Below are 20,376 nucleotides of genomic sequence, written 5' to 3' on the forward strand. Positions count from 1 at the left end.
TGCAATATCGGTCATCAATTCTATTTTTATTTAAGGTGTTAAAGATGGCCCAAATTTCCATGGAGTCTAATGCCTTCTCGTAATCTAGCCTAGCTATCCAGAGTGTTATATTGTATCCGTTTCATTTTTTAACTTGTGTTATTATTATTTGTATATAATATATATAATATGTAAATCGTGCTTAACCTCTTCTAAATCCTGCCTGCTCCCGAGGCTGATAACTATCCAGTTTGTTTGTAAGTCGCAATGTGCTTATCACACACGATAACCGGCTAATAGGTCTATAGTTGTCTAATTTTAAAATTTCCCTTTTTCAAATATCAGTGTTATTAGAGCATTTAACCAAGCTACTATTTATAATTTGAGCTTAATAGTTAAAACAATATTTGTAACAGAAAATATCATTCTTGCTTTTCAAAAGGTACTCCTGTACGTATACACTTTTTCAAGTGTTTGAATCACTTTAAAGCATTTTTAATTCTACTTGGTACACTTTCATAGTTTTTAATGCGTTAGCGGTTTCTACTTCCAACAAAAATCGTTGTCTGTACACAGTGTGTCTCAAAAAACTTTTCCAAAGGAGTAAAATTTATCTTACATTTTACAATAAAAAAACTATTATTGATAAAAAGACAAGAACAAGAACAAAAATAATGATTTAATACAAGAAAGACAAACGTATCCTAATCTATTATAATTATAGTTACTTTGGCAGAAAGTTGAATTGGAAAGAACATATCAATAATCTAACATGTAAATGTTAAAGAAGATTAAATTTACTAAAAATTCTAGCACACAAGAATTGGGGTTCAGACAGGAGTACATTAATAATTATATACAGAAATATTATACGATCATAGCTAGACTAATTAGATTTTTTTTACCCATGTGGGGTTAGAGATCCTCGGTATCTGATTCTTCATCATCAGAAAAATCCCACTCCGAATCACTGTCTCTTACAGTTATGACAAATGTTTTCATATTATTTTCTGGCTAACTTCTCGATGATGTCAGTCACTCCGGTTCTTCTCCTGATGTCTTCGTTGGTAATTCTGTCTCGCAGAGTTATTCCTAACATGGACCGCTCCATTCTTCTCTGCCTGACTCTCAGTTTGGTAGCTGCTGCTTTTGTTAAGGTAAGTGTTTCTGCTCCGTAGGTCAAGACTGGGAGTACGCACTGATCAAATACCTTTCTCTTTAGGCATGTGGGCAGCTCACTTTTAAAAGTTTCTCTCAGTTTTCCAAATGCTGCCCACCCAAGGCCGATTCTTCTCTTCAGTTCATGAGTCTGGTTATCCCTGCCAATCATAATTTCATGTCCCAGGTATTTATATCTATCTACGAGTTCTATTTCTTTCCCACCAATACTGATGTTCTGGTTGGGTACCAAATTGGTCATGATTTTTGTTTTCGAGATATTTGTATTTAAACCTACACTTTCTGTAGCCACAACGAGTTCCTGTACCATCTCTCTTGCCATACCTAGATCTTCAGCTATTATAAGTATATCATCGGCGAAACGTAAGTTGTTTAGATATTCTCCATCTATTTTTATTCCCTTTGTTATCCAATCCAAATTCTTAAAAGCATGTTCTAGCACCGTATTAAAAAGTTTAGGTGGCATTGGGTCTCCTTGTCTAACCCCCCGTTCTATTTTTATGCGATTACTGTTAGTATGTAATCTGACAGTGGTTGTTGCCTGCAGGTATATTTTGTATAATAATTTAGTATATCTATAATCTAGCCTGCATTTTTAAGCGCCTGTAATATTTTGCTTAGCTCAACTGTGTCAAAGGCTTTGTGAAAATCTATAAATATTAGAACTAGAGGTTTATTGTATTCCACTGCTTTCTCTATTAGGGTTTTTATACTTTGTAGATAGTCATTTGTTCCGTTACTTTTTCGGAATCCTGCCTGTTCCCTTGGTTGATAAGTCTCTAATTTTCTTTCCATTCTCTTAACTAGTATTCACGTAAACAACTTATATATATGGCTGAGGAGGCTAATCGGTCTGTAATTCTCTAAATTTGCTTTGTCTCCTGCTTTGTGTAATAGAATCATAGTAGCGTTGTTCCAGTCTGTTGGAATATTGGCGCTGTGAAGGCAGATATTGAAAAGTTGTTTAATTTTTTCAAGTAATACATCCCCTCCAATTTTTAGTGCTTCTGATACTATTCCATCTTCACCCGGGGTCCGATTATTTTTCATTTTCTTCAGGGCTTCTTTGATTTCTGATTTTGTTATATCGGGCATTAAATCTGATCCTTGGTTTAATACCCCAGTTTTTAGTGTAATTGGAGGTTCCGTATTGTTATCTTTTTTTCTTGATCTATATAACTCTGTGTAGAACTCTTCGACTAATCTTAATATTTCATCTCTGTTCGTTTTCCTCTTTTGTACGCTCCTCTTCAAAACTTTCATGTTCTTATTTTGCTCTATTGCCTGTTTTGTTTTTTCTACATTGTAGTTTCTTATGTCTTTTCTTATTGCCTTTGTGATCGTCTTATTTATTTGATTTATCGCTTCTTTGCTTGTAGTGTTATCTCCTTTCATTTGTCGCCTTAGTTCTATAAGGGTTTTCGTGGCTGACTCAGTTTTTCATCTTTTTTGCTTGTCGGACAATATTTAGTTTGAGCCTGTTGCATTGTGTTGACTATTTGTTTGTTCAATATATTGATGTCTGCTGTTGTTGTATCTTTCAATGAATTACCAATATATTTTTTGAACTCCTGAATGTTAGTTGGTTTTGTCCATTTCTTTGGTTGTTTCTTATTTATCATTTTGAGTCTTTCTTTTTCGGTTGATATCGTTATTTTAGCTCTTACTAACCTATGATCACTGCTTGTACTGAACTGGTTTAGCACATTTACGTCTTTAAATAATTCTTTTTTGTTTGTTAAGAAATAGTCGATTTCGTTCCTTGTTTTTCCATCAGGACTTTTCCATGTCTATCTTCTGTGTTTTTTCTTTTTAAAGAAGCTGTTCATTCGATAGAGATTGTTTTCCAAAAGAAAAGTCAGTAGTTGTTTGCCTCTATCATTTCTGCATTCGCTTCCAAAATTTCCCAATATTATTTCAGAGGGGTCTTCCTTAGTGCCTATTTTGGCGTTGAAATCACCACCTATTATTAAGAAGTGGCCAGGATTTTCCTTGATTGCACAGGATATTTGGTCGTAGAATATTTGGACTTCTTCGTCTGGATGTCCTGTAGTAGTGGCGTACACTTGAATGAACTTTAGGATATATCTGGCGTTTATTTTGATGTTTAAGTAGACCACTCTTGTTGAGATTTGGTTTATTGACACAATTCTGTTAGCAATTCTTTTGTGAATAAAGAAGCCGACGCCTCCGACTGTCGATTTACAGTGGTCGGGTTTTTGGCATTTAAACACCGGGCTTGCCTAGCATGTTGGTGAGTATTCATATTTATTCCCACGAGTAGCTGGGGAACGTTGGTCGATTCCTGTAGAGCCTCGCGTACAGGAATAAGGCTAATATTCAATGGGATTTCGCCCGGTGTCCCAAGAGCATCGTTAGCGCCGCGTGATGTTCAACCATTCAGTTTTTAGCACGATAGCTTCCACCTTAACTTACGGATTTTTTGCATCTGGTTTTCTCCATATTTTTGTTGGGTAGGATGGGGAGGGAAAGAAGTGTGGATGGGAAGAATATATTAGAAAGAAATATAGTAACCCGTCTGTCTTTGGAAACCTAATCGCCATTCGGGGTCGGAGGAAAACAAGAGTTAGCCAAGAGAGGGTGATAGTAAAGATTAAAGACATTTCACTCAAGACAAGTTGAAGAAGAGTAAAATGTGAAGGCTCTTATGATCCGCCAGGTGCGTTTCATAAGAGTATGAGTATTGATACATTTTGTGTTCCCGCTCATACTTCGGGGTGTTGACTACAGACTGTATGGCTCGTCCAGCATGCCATAGCATGGATGGATGGGGTGCACGCCATTTTACAATGTACACACCCCAAACTCCATGGCCTGACAAACTTGTCACTTAGTAGGAGGGAAAGTGGGAAATAATTGTTCGCATAAGTCTTTTACATTTTTTATATAAAATGTAATATTTTTTGATGCTGCATATTATTTTAAGCTGGCCCGGGTCAGCTCAATTGGATTAAGATCTGGGTGATATGAAGGTAATCCTAAAATTTTATGCCCATGTTTTATTGCGATCTCGTCTATTGCATAACGAACATTTGGTTTATACATTTTTACTTAATCATACAGTTTCGTCTTTAGCATACTATTATTTATTGTATTATTTTTGGCTTTTAAAGATTTCTTTATCAACTCTTTCGTTGATGTTGATGTTGGTGCCTTGTAAATTTGTTTATTGTTATAAGGTGCATTATTTATTACTACAACACTTTGTGGAGGAAGATTGGGTATTAATTTGTTTTCAAACCACTTATCAAGACATATCGCCTGTTTTAGTACCAGATCTGAAATTAAGGCAGCTGCTTGAACAAAACCACACTCACCACTAGCATGTACAATAATCAAACGATTTAAACTTTCCTTTTGATGTTGATTGCTTAATACCTTCATTCGAATCATCCCTTTAACTTTTACGTGTGGTATTTATTGAGTAAATGTATATTTTATCATATACACTATAGGGCGACCTTCTCCTCGATACTTATTACCAGCTCTTAAATAGTATATACGAAGCTTCTGAATGTCATGTCTTTCCATAAGAAGTCTTCAATTTGTTTTTATTTTTCTCCAGCACCTCACTGCATAACGTATACTGCACGAATGGCTTTGCTAGACTCCTACTCTCAAATTTGTTTCTGGGCAGTGATTTTTTAATTTCACGAGATACCTGTTTGACTATACATAAGAAGTCTTAAAAGTAAAATTGAACCAAATGTTTAACCTCTAGGTTCACACTAAAGGAAATCAACGGCTTTTGGTAACTAAACTAAAAGTATTTTCTTTCCCATAATAAAACAAAAACCTTTTCTTTAAATTCCCTACTCTAGTTAAACATTTCCATATGTACCTACACCTTCAAAAAAAATAAAAAAAATGATTCTTGATTTAATTTCAAATTCTCGCTAAAAAACAATCTTCTCTTACTATACTTTCTCATATTCTTGGAAAGAAAATTTTGTTCCCTAGTTTAAGAGAATCTTTTGAAGGTCAAAAAATTGCTAATATAAGAAAATTAGTTATATTTAAAAAGATAGACTAAAAATGATGGTCTCATGAGCTTAATGAAAGTTTAACTAAGATATGGAATTTGAGCTACATGTTTTTTGCATCCGTTCATGACCAGCATTACATTACTAACGCATAGTCACATAGTCAGTAAAAGTTATGTAGAAGAAACATTCAAAGATGAAATAACCCTATTATCATATACTGTAACCTATAACACTGGAGTTCCGATTACAATTAGTAAAGTAGAAATGCTAGAAGTGCTTTTATTTATTGTGTTAATTTTCATAGTGTATATAATGCTGGTGGTTACTGCTGATCACTAATACTGTTAACTTGTTCAGTTTCGTTTATGAAGGTTAAACTTGTTTATTAATGACACTCAAAATATTCTATTATTCTTTTAGAAAAATAGTAGCTCCGTCTTTTGTCTTGGAACCACGAAAAAGTTATGACAGTATACTTGTAATCACACTTTAGTTTTACTTTTGAGTAGTTTTTAGAGTCCTTCATACATTTACTACATTAGGTTGTGTATCAATAGAAAATCATAAATATAATTCAATAAAATGGTATAAAATATTACATAAAGTTTATTAAACTTATAATCTCACAGTACAAAAATAAAAAGATTAGATAACGGATTCTAATATCAATGCCCATGCCCGTGACCTTCACTTCCTTGGTTAGCCCAGTGAGTGACACCAACATAGCTAGTAGCTCCACCGTGTCCACCATGACCATGACCGCCGTGACCATGACCATGGCCGTAGTGAGCGGGATGTTGAGCATGACCTACTCTTTCAACGACAGCTTCGAATCCATTGTGAGGAGAAGATTTATGTTTGACAACTCTGTGAGTTCCATCGGCTTCTTTCAGTGTGTATCCTCCAGTTACGTCATGGCCGTGTCTGTGTTCGTGCTGGGATTTGTGGTCGTGAGTGTGAGGATCGTGAACTCCATATTCAAATTTATAATGAGCGTTATCCTTAAAAAATAATGATAAAAAATATTGGAAAAAAAGAGAAAAATTATTAACAAAGTTTAATAAATGCAATATTTAAGAAAATAATAAATAACATAAACTTACATGTCCATGGCCTGCAAGAACAGCACCAATTATGAAGAGAGTAAAAACAATGACCTGCAACAGATTAACATAAAATAGCTCTACTACATAAGAGTATTTATAAAAATAAAAAGAACTATTCATTTTTTATGATACTAAGTATAGTTTGTGCTGAATATACTCGTAACACTTACTGTATTCATTTTTGTTATACACGTAAACAAGATCTTACTGATGTTGTTTATTCATATGTATCAGTTTATATATTTTAAAATATGGTCCCACTATTGACGATATTAAAAGAAATTTCGACATTTTTATTAGAGACGTGATTTGGTCCGCTGAACATTTTACCAAATTTGTCGATTTAATATTGAAACTTGTTAGTAATACAAACTAACTTTACAGTAAGAAAATATTCTTGTAACTTAACTAATAATTTTAAGGGATATTCTATGGATTGCTTTTTAATATTTTTACGAAATTATATTCATGTATTAGCCTCAAGTATATTGATTGATAAAATAATTTAAAATAATTTAAGAAAGTCCCAGGCCAGTTCCAGTTGATTTTCTGGTAAATACTTTAAATTATTTACTAGCAGGACCGCAAGTTTTAAATTATGGGAATATCGATTATGGAAATAAAGTACGTTATGGAAAAATGGAACGAGAACTTAATAGAGTGAGTCATTAATAATAACAGAGGCTTAAAATGCGCACTTGGAGTTCAAAAAATCATCAAAATTAAAGACGCCAACAATAAGGAAGAGAAAGACAAATCTACAATAACAAATATTGTCAAAGACTTCTACACATCCTTGTACAGCTCGCAAGGCTAGCCTAATGAACCAACAAAGGAGAACGTCAAAAGAAAAATAAAAAACGTGGGATCAGAAGTACTACCAAATATAAAGGGATTCGAAATAGAAAGAGCTTTAAAAGAGCTAAAAAATAATAAAGCTCCAGGACACGATGGTATAAGCTCTTGGAAACAAGCAAGACATTACCAATCCCTGTACTAACAGAGCTATTTAATAGATGTCTCCATAATAGCAAGATCCCTAAAGACTGGAACGTGAGTCTATTAATACTCTTACACAAAAAAGGGGACAAATGTGATCTACAGAATTATAGACCTATATCGTTACTCAGTCAAGTATACAAACTATTTATGGGAATTATTAACAATCGGTTAACCTACAAAATGAACAATTAGCAACCGGTTGAACCGGCTGGCTTCCGCAAAGGATATAGTACATCAGACCATCTGCTGACAATGAGAACATTGATAGAGAAGGCAAATGAATACCAACTACCCGTATTTCTTAAATTCACCGATTATGAAAAGGCGTTTGATAGTATCGAGATGTGGGCCATAGAACAAGCTATTAATAATTGTAGAATAGATTCGAGATATAGGCAACTAATACATAATATATATGAAAATGCAACTATGATAGTTCAACTAGACGAAAATCCAAATTCATCCTCATTAAGAGAGGAGTGAGACAAGGAGACGTAATATCGCCAAAGCTTTTCAACCTAGCCCTAGAAGACTTCTTCAAAACTACAAATTGGTCAACCTATGGTATTAAAGTTAATGGCAACAAGTTAAACCACCTCAGATTCGCTGATGACATAGTGATTATAGCGAGCACATTCGAGGAACTGCAAATTATAATGGGGGAACTAGCAGCCAGCTCCCAATATGTTGGCCTAAAAATGAATATGAAAAAACAAAAATAATGACAAACACAGATGGCCCCAGACGTATAACTATAAATGGCAGTGAGATAGAACAAATCTAGGAATATATCTAGCTAGGCCAAATCCTGAAACTTGACAAAGAGAACCAAAGTGCGGAAATTACTAGAAGAGCAAGACTAGCATGGGCAGGATTTGGAAAACTTAGTTGGATACTTAAGAAACGCAAATTACCCCAATACTTAAGGAGCAAAGTGTTCAACCAATGCATCCTTCCTATCATAACATATGGATGTCAAACCTGGACCCTAACCAAGACAAACATGAATAAACTAGCCACAACAGAAAGAACAATGGAAAGAGCAATGTTAGGTATACGACTGTCAGATAAAAAGAGAAACGACTGGGTAAGATCCAAAACAAAAGTCGAGGACATAACAACAAAAATTGCCAAACTTAAATGGAGCTTCACGGGCCACACTGCTAGACAAAAAGACCAACGTTGGAATACTACAATACAACATTTGAGACCTTACGAAAGTAAACGACCAAGAGGAAGACCACAGATCAGATTGGTTGATGACATTAAAAGAATAGCCGGAACAAATTGGATATATGTTGCTCAGGATAGAGACCGATGGAAGGAGTTGGGAGAGGCCTATGGCCAAACATGGACGACAGAAGGCTAAGAAAAAGAAGAAGATGGCAATATTATTTTATGGGAATGATACTATTAAAAATAAATATTAAATAATAATATTAAAATTAAATAAAAAAACTATTATAAATACCTTATATTTACCGTTTAGATACCCAAGTAACCAAAAATAATAATTTCTTTAATTTGTATTTTAAGGACGAATTCCGAAGTCTAAATGTAAAGGGAAAGTAAAAACTTCTCCATCCCTAATATCTTTGTTCTGCTAAATTCTATGGAAAATCAGAGAGAAGTATCAATTCCACTTTTAAGACTTTCGGTGAATATTTTTAACTTTCAAAATTCAAACTCTGGAAAGAGCGAATGCATTTTAAATAGGAAGAGGGGTGAAATGTCACATTTTTTGTCACCAATGGTAGCAAATTTAATATTTCTTGCGCAGAATTGTCAAAAATTCGCTTTCAAAAGTTACAGAAGTAATTACAACTTGCCTACACTGAGATTAATAATTGGAAAGTTATAGTGTTCGTGTGGAGTTGTCTGTTTCCCATCGGACGCGTCTGATATGGTGAAAAGGGTAATGCCCGCACCGACTATATCGACAGTTAGATGGGAAATCGATCTGTGTAGCTATTCTATCGAGCAAAAAGACAGAAGAGGGAATGTAAAGATAGTGGGGAAAAATATTATTATACGGAAAGTGCTATTTTGAGAGGCCACATTAAACAAGGAAAGAAAGTCACTTTCTTTGTTTAAGAAATCAAATTTAGTTGGGTTATGTTATTGTTTGTCCCAACTGCCACATGAAAGTTTATTTATATTGAAGTTTTTTAACAATTGTGTCACATTTTAGACTATTATGGTTATTATTTAGTTAAAACTTTCTCGTCTAAGACTCATTCTAAAAAATATTTTATAGCTACTTTAAATTTGAAGCCTTTGCATTCCCGGATATGTCCTCCATATTGAGGCCACATTTATGAATTTTGGTCTCCTTTTCATAACGATTCCCTCTTTTGTCTTTTTGCTCGATGAGCTATACCCAAAAAGTCAAGAGCAACAACCTGCTTAGATCACAAAACAATAGCTTTAATGAGTAACACACAAAACATTTTTGACAATAATACACAGCAGAATTGTTCAAACTATTAAATATAAAATTAGTAACACACAATTTGGCTTAAAAAATGATATGGACATAAGAGATTCTTTGTTCTGATTAAACGTGCTGGCCCAGAGATGCAGAGATGTGAATCAGGACATGTACTTATGATTTATATAGTTTAAGAAGGCATTCAATGAAAATCAAGATAAAAAGATTGTAGACATATTAAAAAAAATATCAGAAAAAACACAGAGAGGTGTTCGCCAGCAGGGTTGCGTGCTGTTCTCTCTACTCTTCTATCTCTGCAGTGATGTGGTATTTAAAGAAGTGCTCTGATATTTAATATAGGGTATATCTACCAATGGCGAAATTTTGAATAACTTACGTTTTGCAGACGATACAATAATAATGACGAACAACAACAATGATTTACAGAACGTAATGCAACGCCTTAACAAATGTTGTTATAAATACGGGCCGAAGATGAATTTGAAGAAAACTAAATGCATGATCATGACTAATTCAGCAGATGCAAACATCCAATTGATTATGGAAGATAACGTAATTAAGATTCTGGATACCTACAAATACTTGGAAACATGGATAACATCAAAAAATGTAAACCAAACGTTTCTGTTGTCGGGATATAAGATTGGAGCTACGCCTAAGAATTCTTCGATGTTATGTGTTCTCTTATATTCTTTATGACTTAGAAACGTCGACTTCAAAAGATGTGTATATATAATATATATACACAATTTGGCCGCTTTTGAATTTTGGTTTATAGTAGAATCCTAAAAATACCATGAATTCAGGTTGTAGTTACACTTATTAGCATAGCGAAACCAGGCAATAAACAAAATTTAAATTGTTTTTGGAAATTGAAATAAAATGTAAATTATATATATAGGTAGAGTATTTAATGCAAAATTTGTGAAATGTAATAATGTAAACGACGGAATTATACGCCTTACGCCTACAAGGCCTGTTGAGCAAATAAATTCTCATAATTTTTTATTTTTTACTTATAAACAATATATAAACAAACAATGTAAGATTGCTGTTTGATTTTAAATGCTAAATGTGAAGACCGGTCAATTATACGGAAAAGTGACACAATTTTACTAAAAAAGCATAGACAATCATTTTAAATGAGAGTTTGTATAGTTATTTTTGTTAATTTGTTGCTTAATCTTACTAACTTCACTAATTTCAACATGACTTTATCTGATAATTATTTAAAATTATCAGATCTGGATCTGAATAAGGGTGCTGGTCCTGATGGAGTGCCTCCCAGCTTTCTCAAGAATTGTTGTTTTGTATTATCCAGACCTCGTTTTTACATTTTTAATCTATCATTAAATAAGGGTGAATTTCCATATTGCTAAAAAATATAAAGAGGTAAAAATAGTTTTTTTAACACCTATTTTTAAAGCGAGAGATAATTCATTGACGAATAATTACAGGCACATTAGTATAATTAGTGTAATACCAAAAATATTTGAATGTTTTGTATGTGACTGTTTTAAAGCTTTACTTGGAAACCAGCTAGTAGACCCACAATTTGGATTTCGGAATAGCAGATCAACTGAATGTATATTTTAATAGTTAAACTTCAAAAATGGATGTTGATGAGCCACTTCTTAGATGACTGAAAACATACTTGATTGACCAAGTTTAGATATTGAGTATCATGGATTTTGTTTCCAGTGAGATTAAGGTTCATTCAGGAGTACCCCTGTGTTCTCATTTGGGACCCCTGTTATTTAACATATTCATCAATAATATACACCACTGCTTCCAGCCCAGTTCACCCCTTCTTTTTGCGGACGATCTAAAGTTCTACACAATTATCAATAATACAGAAGATTGTGTTATTCTTCAACACGATCTTAATCGGTTAAGTGAGTGGTGTTTATTGAATTCCATGGCCATGAACGCATCCAAGTATCATGCTGTTTCTTTTGGACGATTGAGAGACCCAATGGAATTTAATTATGATAAAAAGAACATTCTTGTTGACTGGGTTACCGAAATTCGTGAGTTGGGAATTAATTTAGACTTTAAACTTTTATTTGAATCGCATTATATGTCAATAATTTACAAGTCTTTACAAATGCTTGGCTTTTGTAAACTTTTAGAATATTGAAGCGATTATATTACTGTATGGTTTTTTAGTTATACCTCATTTATAGTATTGTTCTTGTATCCATCATGTAAGACAGTTCAACATATAAGTTCTTGAAATATATAGCATATGAACAATGTATACCTTTTGAATCGAATCAAGTAAATTATGATCAAATTGAAACCCAGCTTGGTATTCTCTCATTATATGACCGACGATTAATTAAAGATGTAAAGATGCTTTATGGCATAATTAATTCTACAGCCTTATGTCCTCAGCTACTTGAGCGGGTTGGTCTGCATGTACCTCTCCGTAGAACACGATTAAACCAAACTTTTTATGTTCCTCTTCACAGAACCAACTTTGCATATAATAATCTTTGATATCGGACACTAAGAAAGGCAAATATTCACCCAGATCTAGATTTTTTTGCACCGAAGGCCGAATTCATTTCTTGTCTCAGGCATGTGTTTATTTGAGTGGCTGTGGAATAGGAAATCATCATTTTGATACGTAAAGCTAAATTACGTGATTAAGTTTGTGATGTTTATATTTTATTTTGTTTTATTGTATACATTGTTAATCTTATTGGGCAGCAGCCCGTTGAAAATAAATAAATAAATAAATTATTGCAAAAATAGCTTAAAAAGTCGATTTTTTAAAAAAATTATTAACTTTTCTAAAAATGTATAAAAAACTTTATAATTTTGCGTGATAATAGAGAAAACATCATATATATTCAGCCATACAAATTTCAAAAAATTTTACCTAACAGTTATTGGAAATTTTATCTACGTTATTGTGCGTAAATTATTAGGTTTTGATGAATTTTGAAACCACTATATTGAAGAGGAAGGCTTATTTTATCAAATTGATTAGATGGAAGTAGTAAATGATGTTTAATCTTTTGCCTGTTTTATTTACTACATATTGTTATCACCAATTATCAAAAGCAGTTATTAGATACCTTTATCAAAGAGTGTCATGAAAACATCGTTAGTTCCTTAGTCTACATACCTAAACACATAGTACAGATTATTAAGTTTTCAATCCATAATAACTGATAAATTGGTTGAAATGCTCCGTCGACCATATAAATTCAGTATACATTCAGTAAAAATGTCGTAACATTGAATATAAAAGTGGGACAATAAAGTATATAAACCAATGTTTAAACACAAACAGCATCATTTGTATCTCAGTTAGAAACACCAACATGCATTCAGTAAGTTTTCATCCCCATAACTTTAATTTATAAAAGTTTTCCATTATTCTTATTATTTTTAGATTGTAATTTTTACTTTCTTTGTAATTGGTATGGTACTCGCTGGCCATGGACACGTAAGTAATATTAAATATTGAAAGGAAACATTTAAATGAATATTTCGTTGTGTTATTTATAATAGTTTTGCATGTTTCTACTAATATAAGAAACTAACTAATATCTAACAGCAACTAATAGCTAACGAACATGTATTTTGTATCTTACGTTAATCATTTTATGTATTTTATTAATATATCGCTGATATTACTAATTTTATAAGCATATTTATTTATTATATTACTTACTAATTATTGTTTACTAACTAACTAATTAACTAATACTCTGAACTAACTATACTAACAAAAATTAACTAAATAACACAAAACAATTATTATTTCGTAGGTTTTGTAAATATTGGTAAGACACTCATTGAAGACTGTAAATTTGTACAAACCTGGTAACGGTTTATTCTGCCTGAGATGTTGATTTGGTATTAAGTAAAATAATTTTTTGTCTTAGGGTACATAACCACCCAGCCAGAAACTAATTCTATATATTGGATTTTACAAAAGGATGAAACTTTTCTTGTCCATGGAGTGATAAGTTCATTTTAATTAACAATATAAAGTAGACCTCAGACAGGTTAAATATAAACATTAGGGGAAAACCTAAAGAACCAATAAAAGGGTACTTTTACACTAGTATTTTCGTTTTTCTGATTAATAATAAATAATCGTATAATTTTCTATCTAAAACCAGCTTACGGTAATAAATTAATAAGCCATCATCTATATTCTGAGCACTTAAAGAGAATGTGGTCTAGGTTTTAATTTCTATTAGAAACTTAACAGTGATTACTTTCAAGTTTTTAATTTTACGGATCATGTTGGATTTGTTGCTCTTTAATATAATAATGGACGAAATAATACAAGCAAAACGTCGAGGTCATGGTTACAGAAAGGGGAACACAGAAATCCAAATATTATGTTATGCAGACGATGCTGCATTAATCTCCGAGACAGAATACAAACTCCAAAGATTAACAAACTTCTTCAATACAACAGCCAAGAAATACAATATGATAATATTAGCAGAAAAAACTAAATGTATGACAACATCTAAATACCCACTACGATCTTAACTCGAAATTGATGGGAAAATAATAAAGCAGGAAGCAAGGTAGATATCTAAGAATAGATATAACTAGTTAAGGAGATCTTGAAGAAGAAGTACGACAAGCAAGCTTAAAAGCAAGTAAAGCGGCAAAATCTCTTAGGCAAGTAAATTGACACAATCTGGAAGAACAAACACCTAAGACAACCCACAAAAACAAGAATCTATAAAGCAGAAATTAGACCTATATCAACATACACGGCGCAGACAAGACCTGACACATCTAAAACGAGACGACTAATAGAAACAACAGAGATGAAAATACTCCGACGAATATCAGGGAAAAGTCTGTTGGATAGAGAGAGAAGCGAAAACATAAGAAAACCATGCACTATAGAAAACATAAATGGATAAGTGAAAAAACTGAAACAGGAGTGGAACGAACACATTACTAGAATGACAGAGGATAGGATAGTACGAATAGCACGAGATAAGTCACCAAATGGACGAAGAAGTATTGGCAGACCAAGAAAAAGATGTTGCGACAATTTGAACAATTTAGAAGGTTAATATTGAGGAAGAAACAGGCTTTAAAGCCTATATACAAGAAGGAAGAAGATAAAGAAAAAGAATATCATGTTGGATTTGTAAAAACATACTGTTGCAACAAATTAAGCTATCTTCTTATCGTTCTTGTGTGGGTATGTTTACTTGTTCTTTAATCGGTAATTCGAAATTTATTTCTTACTTCATTTCTATGCCTTCTTTAGTAACTTTATCTGCAATTTCATTGTTTGTTATTCATGCGTATGCTTTGATCCAGAGAAATTTAATATTTTAATTTTGATCTTGTATATTTTTATAATGACTTGGAAGCTAAAAAATGATTGGAAAAATTGAAGTTGGATATTAAATTTTTAGGATCTAAAATGGAAACAAAAAAGGCAATTATATTCTTGCAATCTTTTTGTTTTACTGATTCTAGTGCTTTTTGAATTAACATTTCTATGCTTTCTTTGGTAATTTTATCTAAAAATTTATTTTTTATTCCTGTTGTTTTAAAATTATAGCTTAATATTAGCAATAATCTTGCTATTCCGGTTTTTAGGATAACGCTCACTACAAATTTGAGTATGGCGTTCATGATCCTCACACCCACGACCACAAATCACAGCATGAACACAGACATGGCCATGATGTCACTGGAGGTTACACCCTCAAAGAAGCCGATGGAACTCACAGAGTTGTCAAATACAAATCTTCACCTCATAACGGATTCGAAGCTGTCGTTGAAAGGGTAGGTCACGCCCAACATCCTGCTCACTACGGTCATGGTCATGGGCATGGTGGACATGGCCATGGTGGGCACGGTGGAGCTACCAGCTACGTTGGTGTTACACACTGGGCGAACCAAGGAAGCGAAGGAGGGCACGGTCATGGATACTAAATGTTTTATTTATAGATTTTTTTACTTTTGTTATATTTATGAAAAATAAATGATGTTTTAAATTAGTTTGTCTCTCTTGTGCTTAAATTTCAACAGGTAAACTTAATTAAATGGAATACAAAAGAAATAGCTACTAGAATTGGTCAAGAAAATACAGCAATACGTCAACTGAATAGTATACTTTGGAATAACCACATCACCCGAAACACAAAAATTAGGATATACAAAAGTATCATAGAAAGCATTGCTACATATGGTTCAGAGCTTTGGGTAATAAATAAAAATGACGCATCCAAAATAAAAGCAATGGAAATGAATTATTGGAGAAGATGTTGCCAATTCACTAGAAGAGATAGAGTAAGGAATACTGAAATCAGAGAGCGTATGGGCATAGACATTGACGTCCTGGAAACTATAGAATGCAAAAGGCTAAAATGGTATGGCCATGTAGAAAGGATGAATGATCAACGATGGCCAAAGAGAATGTTACAGTGTATCCCCACCAACCGCAGGAAAAAGGGAAGACCAAGAAGATCGTGGAGACAAGAAATAAAAGGTGCAATGGAAGATAGGGGTCTACAAGTAGATGACTGGAACGATCGCAAGCGTTGGAAGCTAGGTTGCGAGATACGGCGGCAGCTGTAATAAACTCGTTATATATATATATATATATATATATATATATATATATATATATATATATATATATATATATATAAACTTAATTAAATAATATTAATGTTTTTTTACGAACTTGCCTTTTTAATATTCACTTTAAATTTGACTTAAAATATTATGACAAGACAGTGTGACTTCATGACATGAAAACTATAATGACAATGTTATTCTTAATATTATTGAGGGAAAAATGAAAAAAATCATTATTGTTATATTTGTTTGCATTCCTGCATATTCCCTGTATGGATTTATTTGCAATATAAGATATATAACGAAATTCTAAATAAAATCATTCCTGAGATCTGGTGTTACTACAACGAGTGCGGACGTAATGAAAAGAATATAGACAAATTGTGGCAGTTATTTTTACAGACGATCTATTAGAAATTATTGTGACGTACACAAATTGTGAAATAGGCATTAAAAAAGTTCGCTTTTGTTCTGAAGAACGTTATCTTCAACCAACAAACCTCGATGAAATTCGCGCTTTATTGGGATTACTTTATCTCAGTGGTGTCTTGAAATCTTCAAATTTTACGACTAACGATTTATGGTCTCAGCAGTTTGGTCAGCCTGTTTTTAGAGCTACGATGTTCTAAAATCGTTTTGAATTTTTAATTTCATTCCTTAGGTTTAATGATAAAACCACAAAATTAAGAAGAAAGGCAAAAGACAAATTTTTTGCGGTTAGAGAAGTTTGGGACATCTTCGAGGGCAGGTGTAGACAGATGTACACCCCGTCCGAATATGTCACGATTGATGAAAGTTTGTTAGGTTTTAGAGGTAGATGTCCATTTAAAATGTACATTTCTAATAAACCTGACAAATATAGGCTCAAAATAGTAACAATTTGTGATGCTATGACATATTACATGTGTTCAGCCAAGCCTTACGTGGGAAAAGAAGTCCGTTGTTCACAATATTCAATTCCAACACAATATGTACTGCATCTTACAAGTGATATATGGAACCAATAAAAATTGCACCATGGATAACTGGTTCACTTCGTATCAAGTATCGGAAGTTTTAAGAAAAAAGGCCTTACTGTAGTGGGAACGCTTAGAAAAAACAAGCTAGAAATACCACGACAACTAACTGAAACAAAAGGAAAACAAGTTTCATCATCTCTATTTGCTTTTGACGAGAAAAACACTTTAGTGTCATTCGTTCTAAAAAAAAATAAAAACGTCATTCTTTTATCGTCTATACATACTCAAGATGATGTAGGTGAAGAATCGAAAAAGCCAGAGATAATCTTATTCTACAATAGTACAAAAGGTGGTGTAGATACGTTTGATCAACTCTGCCATTTACCAACAGTCGCCAGAAAAACTTGCAGATGCCATTGCGAATTTTCTATGGCCTGTTGGATATTGCAGGAGTCATCAGTTATGTCATACATAAACTAAATGTTAGTAAACCACTGTCTTCATCAAACTATCTAAAGGAGCTGTCGTTCATTTTGGTTAAATATTATTTAAAAGAATGGATGTATAATAATCACTTGCCAAGACAAATCCGCAGCAGTATCAAAGACTTTGAAAATTGTAAAGATGAACAAATAATAGAACAAAAGCCCCAAGGTTCAATGGATCGCTGTGACTTTTGCCCAAGAAGCAAAAACCGAAAAGCGCGCGATAAATGTGAGCACTGCTCAAAAATGATCTGCGCCGAACACCCCCTGTGCATTTGCAGCGACTGCAAGTAAATTACTTTTTGTTTATAAAAGTGTATCTTTTGGGTTGTTGTGTGTTGTCATCGAATGCGATAGTCTGTGGACTAGTACGCATTGCGATGCGCATCGCCCCGCATCGAATTTTCCCATTGGCTCTTGACCTGGAAATCCCTATTTATCACTCGAACAGCGCATATAAATATTGGCGATTTTCAGGTCAGCCAGGTCAATTCCTCACGGACTCTCCGAGAGCTTAGTGCTCTCGGGGCTCTGCTTCCTGCATTTATTTTCCATACTCTGTGGCTGAGAATTGTTTCAACTTAACTTGGTGTTTTTATTTCGACGAAGAAATTGTCATGTAAGAAATATCTTGCCTTTTTCAAGGCAAGACACCGAAGATAAATATTTTCCAAGTCCATAACCCGAAAATGGACTTAAGTAGAGGAGCTCTCGACAGTATATTGGAAGCCCTCTACAGAGCACCCGGGGATATCAGAAGGTGGTTAGACCCTTAATTGTTCCCCCGAGGTGACATGGCGCCCGACAACGTGGTTAAAATCCGAACCCACAACCCAGCTCGAATTCACAGAAGGCAACACACCATTGACTTCTTCATAGGTTGAAGTCAAGAGAATAATGGGGAGAAGCACGTAGTGTTAGAAAGCAATACTCTAACACTCCGACATCGAGGCCTTCTGCAGACCTGATTCCTTCGACGTGTAGACACCTTTGACGAGCCAGGTGTCTTCGAAGTTAGAAGCCCCAGTTGCCGATGGAAGTCCCAGAGTAGACCCAGTCATCGCCCCCTACCGAAAGTGGTCGGACGACCACGTAGGCTTCGGCACACTGGTACCCTACAAAACCCCGTTGGATATGGCAGATGGGATCCGGACGACGGAAAAAAAGGAGAACCCGTTGAAGGAGTTGGCACACCGACCGAGGATGGACCTGTAGGAGCTTGAGATGCCGTCATCACCACCGACCTCCCCCTGTAGGTAGTGCAGGGTTGTGTGAATTATTTTGAACATTTTTTACTTGTATTTTTATGCATATTTTCTTGTGTATTTTCACATGTATTTTTATTGTATTTTTTATTCAATAAATATTTTTCCCAGCCGCAGAGTCTCCAGAGGAGGGGGGATGTCATAGAATTCGATTGTCTGTGGACTAGTACGCATTGCGATGCGCATCGCCCTGCCTCGAATTTTCCCATTGGCTCTTGACCTGGAAATCCCTATTTATCGCTCGAACAGCGCATATAAATATTGGCGATTTTCAGGTTAATTCCTCACGGGCTCTCCGAGGGCTTAGTGCTCTCGGGGCTCTGCTTCCTGCATTTATTTTCCATATTCTGTAGCTGAGAATTGTTTCAACTTAACTTGCTGTTTTTATTTCGACGAAGAAATTGTCATGTAAGAAATATCTTGCCTTTTTCAAGGCAAGACACCGAAGTCGGCATAACCCGAAAATGGACTTAAGTAGAGGAGCTCTCGACAGTATATTCGAAGCCCTCTACAGAGCACCCGGGGATATCACAAGGTGGTTAGACCCTTAATTGTTCCCCCGAGGTGACAGTGTCATTACATATAAAAAAATTTGTTCAGTTGTTGCATTTTGTCGAAAAACTATCATCAATATTTTTTTATATTTTATCCAGTACCACAGTTTTATTTCAAGTTTCTCATTTGTTATTTATGCAAAAACATTTTTGTATAAAATTTATGAATATATCTTTTTAACCAAAAATAAAAACACTTTATTTAAAAAATAATGTCCTTTTGTTATTCTTTATGGCCAGTTATTTTGGAGTCATATACGACGCCACGTTGTTAGTATCGCAACCCTACTTTCACGTTCTTGTTCTAGTGTTAAGATGAAGCTACTTTGCTACTTATATTTTTTAAATAGCGGATTGAAGACTAATACAGTAATGATACAGTATACGTAGTGTATTTGGAAAGCGAAAAGTCCGCATGGCAATTTAAAGAATAAAATGCACGACTCAGGCTATTCTTTTTTAACTTTTGTGAATTCTGCAGATCTTAAATGGTACTAAGACCCTTCAGACATCTTGTACATATTATACATACATCTACCTATGTTATCTATAAATAAAATCTTTACATTCTTTTATATTAGGCGTATTATTTAAAGTACTAGTTTATAACCTAAAAAGTGTTGTTAGTTTCGTTAACAATACTAATTATATATTTGGTAAAAATGGAACCAATGAAGCAGATCGTACAAGATTATTGATATGTCGTAAGTTTTGTAATACAAAGAGTGGGACAACAATTTTAGATATATAAACGACGATCAGGTAGGAAATTGTATTAAATTTTGTTTTACTGTAAC

At 33.8% G+C, this 20,376-nt stretch overlaps 2 protein-coding genes across 2 annotated transcripts; one reads left to right on the forward strand and one right to left on the reverse strand.

The window, feature by feature from the left end:
- Positions 1 to 5,792: 5,792 nt before the first annotated feature.
- On the reverse strand, positions 5,793 to 6,473 carry LOC140440167 (cuticle protein 7-like). The gene is made up of 3 exons (XM_072530482.1): positions 6,442 to 6,473; positions 6,269 to 6,322; positions 5,793 to 6,166 (listed from the first exon to the last, which is right to left on the reverse strand). Exons 1-3 carry the CDS (start codon positions 6,448 to 6,450, stop codon positions 5,831 to 5,833), a joined length of 399 nt encoding a protein of 132 aa, XP_072386583.1. The 5' UTR covers positions 6,451 to 6,473; the 3' UTR covers positions 5,793 to 5,830.
- Positions 6,474 to 13,029: 6,556 nt separating this feature from the next.
- Positions 13,030 to 15,727, forward strand: LOC140440163 (cuticle protein 7-like). Its single transcript, XM_072530479.1, has 3 exons — positions 13,030 to 13,069; positions 13,132 to 13,185; positions 15,330 to 15,727. Exons 1-3 carry the CDS (start codon positions 13,061 to 13,063, stop codon positions 15,666 to 15,668), a joined length of 402 nt encoding a protein of 133 aa, XP_072386580.1. The 5' UTR covers positions 13,030 to 13,060; the 3' UTR covers positions 15,669 to 15,727.
- The last annotated feature ends 4,649 nt before the right edge of the window (positions 15,728 to 20,376 follow it).

The sequence above is a fragment of the Diabrotica undecimpunctata genome, chromosome 4 (genome assembly GCF_040954645.1).
Source record: "Diabrotica undecimpunctata isolate CICGRU chromosome 4, icDiaUnde3, whole genome shotgun sequence".
Lineage (NCBI taxonomy): Eukaryota > Metazoa > Arthropoda > Insecta > Coleoptera > Chrysomelidae > Diabrotica > Diabrotica undecimpunctata.